At 31.1% G+C, this 8,996-nt stretch overlaps 1 protein-coding gene across 2 annotated transcripts; it reads left to right on the top strand.

The window, feature by feature from the left end:
* The first annotated feature begins 352 nt into the window (after positions 1-352).
* Positions 353-5,551, top strand: LOC114422991 (tobamovirus multiplication protein 2A-like). 2 transcript variants are annotated; one of them, XM_028389575.1, is made up of 7 exons: positions 353-504; positions 1,047-1,362; positions 2,310-2,409; positions 2,601-2,681; positions 2,773-2,877; positions 4,029-4,241; positions 5,110-5,541. In XM_028389575.1, exons 2-7 carry the CDS (start codon positions 1,118-1,120, stop codon positions 5,215-5,217), a joined length of 852 nt encoding a protein of 283 aa, XP_028245376.1. In that variant the 5' UTR covers positions 353-504; positions 1,047-1,117; the 3' UTR covers positions 5,218-5,541. The 2 variants fall into 2 exon arrangements, with proteins under 2 accessions (XP_028245376.1, XP_028245384.1); XM_028389583.1 differs by lacking the exon at positions 353-504 and having other exon boundaries at positions 1,091-1,362; positions 5,110-5,551.
* Positions 5,552-8,996: the final 3,445 nt, after the last annotated feature.

Here is an 8,996-nt window from a genome sequence, read left to right as displayed (position 1 = left end):
AAAAATATTTCCAAGAGAAAATATTTTCTGAATTTTAAACAAACATACTTTTATTCTTATTTTCAGTATTTTGTGAAATAAAAACATTTGTTTTATAAAAATCTTTTGATTATAATTATAAATAATTTAAAACACAAATTAAATTGCTATGCCAGTGTGGCATAAGAACAGAGAAGAAGGGCATACATGTCATTTAAGAGGAAGTCCATCACATGGGTTGGCTGTAACAATCACCATTCACCACTCACCAGGGCGAAGCGAATCGTGCCGTTCTAAGAGATCCTATGGTTCACAATTTTTATGTAAAATTAAAGGTGGGGATCGGCTACAATATTATGGAAACTGTAGAGGATCCTTTCCGTGCCAGAGTGGCATTTTGTGTTTTGTCACTTTTTCTGTGTCTTCTTTTCTTTTCTATTCTCTTTTGTGTGGGTAGTGATTTTCAGTTTCAATCTTGGAAAGCCAACCTTTGCAATTTTCAACCCGAATTCGTCGATTTCTTCTGTAAGTTCTCGCAGCTTAGACCCAATCGCTCATCTATTATTTCTTTGTTTATTTTTCGTTTAATGAATCGCCAGAGCTCTTATTAATTTTCTGAGCTACACTTTACTGCGAATAGGGCTCAATTGCTTTCTAATCAACTTTACCATTAAAAAAAAAAAGGAATTAGGGATGTGAATTTGCATTTATTACGTTTTAGAAATGTTTTTCTGTCTTTTGTAAATCAAACGATTGAAGTAATGTTTGGATAAAAGTTAGAGAAATTACTTTTTCTAATTCTTCTGAATTCCAGTGAAAAATGAAGAAGGCAAACATTGCCATTTTCGGAGTAAAAAGTACTTCTTAGCTCTCTCAATTGAAATTCAAACATGCATATTACTTTTTTTTGTCTTTTTGAGACTGTTAAGTGTAAACGGACAAGTTGAAGTTAGCATGTCTATTAAAATTCAAATTGAACTGCAGGTGTTATCGACTTATCGTTGATGTAATAGTTTCTATTTATTTCTTATCTGATACTATAGGAATGTGCCTGTCTGTTTCTGCAGAAAATATATACTGTGCATTGGTCTCCTTTTCGAATTGTGGTTGAGGGATTAAAGTACCGTTATTGGTAGAGATGGCTTGTAGGGGGTGCTGGGAGTGCCTTTTGAAGCTGTTTAACTTCATACTGACCCTCACTGGTCTGGCCATTGTGGGCTACGGAATCTATCTTTTTGTTGAATTCTCTAAAGCTTCGGATGATGACAACACGCCTGCAATTTCTCCCGTCAGTGATGATTCTGCTCTGATTCAACTTGGCCGGCCTGTGCTTATGGCCGTGTCTCTATCCAACAACTTTTTTGATAACTTGCCCCGTGCCTGGTATGTATGCTGCTCTCTCCTTGCTACTTTTGGGGCATATAGATTGATTTATGTGTATTCTTAACTTGCTAATGGTTTGGTTTTTGGTTATATTTGCTGCATCAGTTTGCTATCGGTTATCTAGTTTGGCTGCAGGTTGTATTCATGCTGACAAAGCTTCTTTTTTTTTTTTTTCTTTTTCTTTCAAGGGTAGGGGGGAATTAGCTTGAATGACTCGTAACCATGTAATAATCAGTATTGTATGAAATGCATAATTAAGTTAAAACAAGTTTAGCTTGCTTTAGAAAAAATATGGGTAAAATGCATTCAGTACTTTATGCCAGAGATAACAGGGCTTTGGAGTTGGAATCGACCTCTTAATTAGATTTTAAGGCATGACCTCTAGTTTTAAGAGTGTACTTCTATATCATTATGTTTGAATTTGGTCATGTTTAGTGAGATTAACAACATGAAACTTTTGGAATGGTTGGTCAATAGAATGTGGACTTGTGGTTATGAAATAATTGGAGCTTCAGAAGGTAAAGTTTAAGGCTAAGCATGCTTCGTTCATTGGCATGATTGGTCCATCATTGATTGTTCTTGGCATTGACTAAGAAAATAAACTATAATCAAATTTATGCACTTTTTAGAATGGTGCACAAAATGTGAATTTGAATTAACTTTTATTAGTTATGGTATAGTGTTTTTTTACTGACTAATCTATTTGTGTGAGAAAAAGAAAATGACCAATAAAATATCACACGTAGTATTTTGTCCTTTTATTTCTTCTAATATATTGTTCGTTCTTGAGTTATGACTGATATATTACATTTATATAAAATAAACTGCCCCATTTTTCAGTCATAATACATCAGTAATCAGTTAGTACACATACTCAACACATATCATTACTTTTGAAGTTGAAAAAGACCAATCTCACTCTAATTTATTATTTCATTTTTTGGCAGGTTTATTTACTTATTTATTGGTATTGGAGTGGTTCTCTTTCTTTTTTCTTGTTTTGGTTGTATTGGAGCTGCAACACGAAATGGATGCTGCCTGAGCTGTGTATCCTATTAGCATGTCTTATGCTACAGTAAAAAATATTTCATGGTCTCATAAATTTCCACTCATATACAAAGAAAACATGAGTATTAGTTTCTGCTCTTCTTTCCCTGTGTATATGTGCAGCTGTGTGTGCATATATATATGCATTAATCTGTACTAATAAAAGGAATTGTTTCCTTAAGTCAATAAAGTATTCAATTTTGGTGGCATTATTGATCTTGGTAGAGCTGGGATGTGCAGCCTTTATATTCTTTGACAAAAACTGGAAAGAAGTAAGTAAATTTGTCTGTGGTAATATGCGATCTAAAATTAATTAAAGATGTATATGTCATCTTATAATTATATTTCATAATTTTCATTCAGGAAATTCCAACAGACAAAACTGGAGATTTTGATGCGATATATGGATTTCTGATTGAGAATTGGAATATCGTGAAATGGGTTGCTCTTGGAATTGTTATCTTTGAGGTAAGCAAGAAGTTGTATGATTGGCATTTGAAAGAAAGCTATATTGTGTTTGCAGTCATATATGTCTTTGTGCTTGTGCCCACATATAAATAGTCTCTAGGATTATAATTCACTAATCATACCATCCATTTTATAAAGGATTTAACTAGATTGGGCCAATAACAGATTGGGAATGCTTGAACTCTTGATGAGGAGAATACACTTTTTTTTTAATTGATAATTTGATATTTGATAGGAACATATAGATATCAGGAAGACAAGGAAAATGAATTGATTATTACCACCATCCTGTTAATAATTTCATGGGAGTCACTCGTCAATCATCATCGACATTCGACAATAGGATTCCCCTGCCCCCTTTCTTGGATACTTGGATTTTAAGATCTGGCCCAGTACTCATTAGCCAACTTTTTGTAATGCTTCTTTATTGATGAGAAATGGAGTGATAGGGGTATATCTAAGGACTTAATTTCTTGACCCAAAAAAATGAAGATGCAGTTTTGATACCAACATATTTAGGAGAGAAAGAGAAGTCCGGAAGAGACAAAGTGAGAAAATATCAGGGATTGAGAAGGTTGAAATATGCTAGTTAAGTAACAATTAACTTTGAAATTCAGGAATTTTGTAAACAATGTGCCTGTGAGAAGCCTCCTGTTGTGATATAATACAATGTTACTTCTAGTTCTCAAAATGTACTTGAGTAGCTTATTGAAAATGTCTTATCCTATCCCCACTTACCTACCACCAGAAGAAGAGAGGAGGGGTCTATTATAATGAAAGAGCCTTATACATGTGTGTGATGTAATGTGCCTACATTATGTTTGTAGAACATAAAATTTGGTAGAATTCTTATCATATACTCCCTCCATCCCAAAATAAGTGTCGCATTTGGAAAAAAAAATTGTCCCAAAATAAGTGTCACATTAACAATAATTGCTTTTTTCCACCAATATCCCTAATAAATGTCACTTTAGTTTTTGAATCTAATATTAATACTACTCTATTTCGCCTATTTAATAAGGTTAATTTTGTAAAACTATACTCTCTTTCATCTATATATTAGCTTTTCTTGGTCTGTGTAAAACAACCTAGGATGACACTTATTTTGGGACAGTAGGAGTATTATCTAAGGAATGTGTATGAAATTGCAGGCCCTTCTTTTCCTGTTAGCCCTTATTGTTAGGGCTGCAAATAGGCCAGCAGATTATGATAGTGATGAGGAGTTCATTAATCCAAGGCAGCAAGTACGACAGCCATTGCTCAACAGACCAGCAGCAAGCCCAGCAACAGGGTTACCGGTTGCTGGAACAATGGACCAGCGTCCAAGCAGAAATGATGCATGGAGCACACGGATGAGGGAGAAGGTGCAATCCTTTTCTCTTCAGTTGACTTTATCTAATATTGTTATGCATTTTTTTCATGTGTTTTTTTTTGTCTCAACACACTTGAGTGCTCCTGGATTGTACCATACTTGTGTGTGTCTGGTGCAATCCTGGCTATTTAGCCTTGTCGTTACCAAACATTTTCCCCTTACAAACACCGCTTTTTGGCTATCTAGGTTGAGGTCATAAGAGCCAATAGATATGATCTTTACCCAGGATGTTTATACATACATAGTACATAACATAACTTTAATATTATAAGAAATGAAAATAATGCATGAATATTAATCATTGGGTCTATTATGAATGATCAAGATTAAAAGATAAATGTACATTACTTTTTAAGTGGTCATGTGATTATCAATTAACTTTAATTTTGATCATCTATATATACAAGTTTCTTTCGGTCTATGTATTTGTTGAGCATTTTAATTTTAAAAGAGTTTCCAGATTATAATATTATTCCATTGTCAGAAAAATATTGTAAGTATTGAAATAGCATTGTTATAGAATTTCATGTGAGACTATGATGTTTTCAGTCTACATCATTCTGTTAAATTCATGTCTTAAAAGATTGGCTAAACCTGTATATCTAATGTTTTTCCGATGTCACACAAAGTGCAAAGCAGGACACCTCTTTTGCATAGGACATGTTTCAATAAACTGTCAGTTAGCAATCAGTGTTTTTATATTATTCAATTAGTCTTCGGGTTTTTAACTCTCTTATTGTTTGTACTAGGATTCATTGAAAAACACACATGCGTGTACACACATTATTATTCGTTTTGTCAGATGATTATGGTGTTATATGTGGTTTTTACTGTCTAACACTATTACCGTTGTTATTCAGTATGGGCTTGATACTTCGGAATTTACTTACAACCCATCTGAGTCGAACAGGTTCCAGCAAGTAAACTCGCAGCCAACTGAAGAAAAGAGCCGCTGCACTATAATGTGATATATTTTGCAGAGTTTGTGTACACAATTCTTGCTGTACTGCATCACTCCATGGCATGGCAACATCTTCATGATAGTGTGTAATATTGTGCTGAGACGTCAAAAATTTACTCTGGTGTTGCTTATGTTCATAGTTAGGGGAAGTGAGTAGTGAAGTCGTTAGATGCCCCATTTTATCGCTTTGAAGCCAATGTCTTCTTTCTCCCATGTTTTTAAGTGACCATCACTCGGTAGTTGGGAAAACTATGATTTAGTCCTTAAAAGTTCTGATTGACATTAATTTGATTTACATTACTATTACCATCAATTTAATTTTCTAAAAAAAGTTGACTTTAGTTTAGTCTTTTAATAATAAAAAACTAGCATCAATTTAGTCCCTTAATTATAGAAAATTGGTATTATCTATTTGAGAAAGTCTAGGAACATATTTTATAGTTGAAGCCTCGAAGGGTTAAATTGAAGTCATCTATCTTTTATAGGACTCAAAATGTTAATCCAATCTTTTCCGAAGTAGAATGAATGTTTATTTTTGGTCAGTGATTTTAAGGGGCTATTTTCAAATATGCCACCTGATAGCTGTTTTATTTGTGTTGTGATAAAAAAAAAATCTTGTTTAGTATAACGTTTTTAAAAATTTATACATTAAGATGCTTTAAAAAAGAATTTAGTATTTCCTAAAATTAATTAGTAGAAATTTTTTTATTTGTAAAAATAAAAAATAGATATAAGCAGGTTATAGCCGTCTAAATATTTTACTCAATTAAATTAGATTTTCTTTTTAGAATTGGTGAAACAACTTATAATTGTTTGTAATAATGATTGGTTTTTAAGAGGTGTACATTACACCTCACTGGCTTAGGTTGTCTGATATGACATCAAACTTTTCATCTCACTTGAGAAGATTGATTATCTTTAAATGAGGTAGATAAATCCCTAAAAATGGTTACATTTTCCGTACAGTGTATTTTTATATATATACAGAAAAAAAACAAAAAAATGGTTACGTTCGCATGTTTGTTGTTGATTTTCTGCTTTTTTTTTTTCTTGCTGTGAAGAATTTTCTGCTTTTTTTTATGACGGAAGAATTTTCTGCTTTATAACAGCACAATTTGGAGTAAATTATGCCACGGTTTACCTCCGTCCATATACTGACTGGCCATGAATAATGCAATATGATCGAGTAGTAGGAGACTAGAGTGAACTTCTGGACTATTTTTTAATTTATTGGGTTGAGATCTATTAAATTATTGAAGGAACAATTAGTTCTCCTAAGAGTGGTAAAGACTTGGGCTGTGTTGTCTCACCATAATATTTCCCGTTTCTTTCTTCAAGGTGTGAGTGGCGGAGTATGGATCTATATGGATCTAATTTTAGTAATTATTATATTATTTTATAACTTTTAATTGGATAATATTTTTTAAAAATTTACGGTTGGATTAATTTTTTTATATAAATATTATATACTAAATTTCATATTAATCCAAAATCATTTACTACCTCATTCATATGAACCAAAATTAACATAATATAAATATTTCACAATATAAAAATATATGAAACATTTGATTATCTTTTTATTATTGTTTAGTTTTAATAAAATTTGACCCAAACGATCTTGATAATATGTAGATATAATTTAATGGTTGAATCAATAAAATCACATTTTATGTCAAATTATAAAAATAGTATAATGATTATTAAAATTACACAGGTCTAATTGATTTTATCTATCTCACATTGAAAAATAAACAAAGAAGTACCAAAATAAAATAAAATAGTAATATTAATATGAGGTTGAAAATGAATGTCCAGGTAGAAGCAAATTCGTTTGAGTTTAGAAGTTTTGCCCTATGCCATCAAATAAGTCTTTTGGATTATGAATTAATTAAATATGTCTGAGAAGGCTCTGGAACGTTATTTGCTTATTATTCTAAACATCTCTTCCTTTCCGCGTTGGTCTAGAAGAATCTTATGCACAAAACAGACAATTGCTCTTCATATAGAAATTTATCAAGTATGCTGAATGTTTACGTTATCACTTTTTTAATTAATTTTTGCACGAACCATGCATCATATGTCCATGGCATGCATAATACAATATTTATTATGCTCCTAATGAACTCACTCACGTAACTCAAAGCTAGGAATCACATCTTAGCAATATATATATTTTCTAGCCAGTCTACTAGTTTTCTCTTAGGCTTCTTTAATCATGTTATGCGATTCTTCCTTGTAAGAGAAGGACAGATGCTCATTTTTTATTGCGCGTGTAACGGTGAAGATATTGACCCCCTTATTTATTTATTTTTCATGTGGTTTTGATTAATGACAAGTTGGCTGAATAACACTTTCAAATTTTCTTTTCATAGTCTTATATATCTTTTGTTGCATTTTTTGAATAATTTAAATTTTATTTTTATCCTCTGAAACCTATCCCAATATTCTTTTATGTATGGGTTGCTAGCTAGCATCCAAAAACGTAAACAAGTGGAACTGTGGAAGACATTTTTTAAAAAATAAATAAAAGGAAAAATGGAGAAAAGAGTTGAGGATGATTCAAGTTTAATATTGTTAATGATGGTTGATTATGTTGTCAAGATTGAATTGTGTTTATGCAAAGATCTTGATTTGATTCATGTATTGTCAAGCATTCACTAATTGTGGCCAGTCCTGTTTTAGTGATACAGTAACCTATGCATTTCCCCAAAACAATTTGGTTGCAGGTACACAAATATAAAATTTCCCTCTACATTCTTCATATTCTGACTAAGCACTCTTTCAATCAAAGAAGTCAATTGTATAAGGAGATGTTGAATGAAAAGATCTTGCTCATGACATATATTAGTATATAGACTAATGTAAATTGACCAGAACAAGTTATATTCAAAAGCTACATATAAATTTTTTGTTATAAATTCTAATATCTATCCAATAAATTCCCACATGTGGTAACCAAGTTATATTAGATTTAGAATCCATGATTTTAATTTTTGAATTCTTTTATTGATTGAAATTTGAAAATTTGGAATTTATAAGTTTTTGTTTTCTATAAACTTCAAGTGGGGATTTAATTGGTTGGCCTTAATGAGTATGCGTAGTCGCGTAGAGAATATTATCATCAACTTATTTGCATATTTCTAAGCTTGGGATGTGAATTTTCTCGCTTGAATGTACAATGAATTCTAGTCCTATTGTTTTAGTTGTTAGTGTTTGTTTGAATTCACGTTAGATAATTAAAATTATTTTAAAATATTAATTAATATGATTTAAAATAATTTTTTACCTATTTGGTCACATGTTGAGAAATTAATTTTGCATTAAATAAAAAAATATATATTTATTTTTATGATTAATTTTTGAAAATAAAAATATTCAAACATAGATTATGTCACTCCAAGATTAGTTTTACAAAATCAATTTATTTCAAATTTACTTTTACAAATGCCCAGTCAAACACATGCTCTTTTAATATAGCTCAAAACAATTATATAAAAAAAAAATTCTTAATTCCACAACTTAGAGTTTGATAATTACATTGAAACGCATACTTAGCCAGTTAGCCTGTATCTGGATGAGCATCAATTATGTAGTTTATGCAAGTTCATATAAATATAAAAACAATTTGAAATATTTGTTTTACGAATTTAATTATATTGTTGAAAATAATATTCCTGAAAATATTATTATTGAAAATGTTACTCTCATCAAAGATATTTGATAAATACTTCAATTTAATTGAATATTGATCCATCATTATTGTTGCATCTAATTGGGTCTTGA

Source organism: Glycine soja, chromosome 1 (assembly GCF_004193775.1).
Source record: "Glycine soja cultivar W05 chromosome 1, ASM419377v2, whole genome shotgun sequence".
In the NCBI taxonomy this organism is placed as follows: Eukaryota; Viridiplantae; Streptophyta; class Magnoliopsida; order Fabales; family Fabaceae; genus Glycine; species Glycine soja.
The sequence above is the reverse complement of the archived record's forward strand: the minus strand, read 5'-3'. Positions and strand labels throughout refer to the sequence as shown.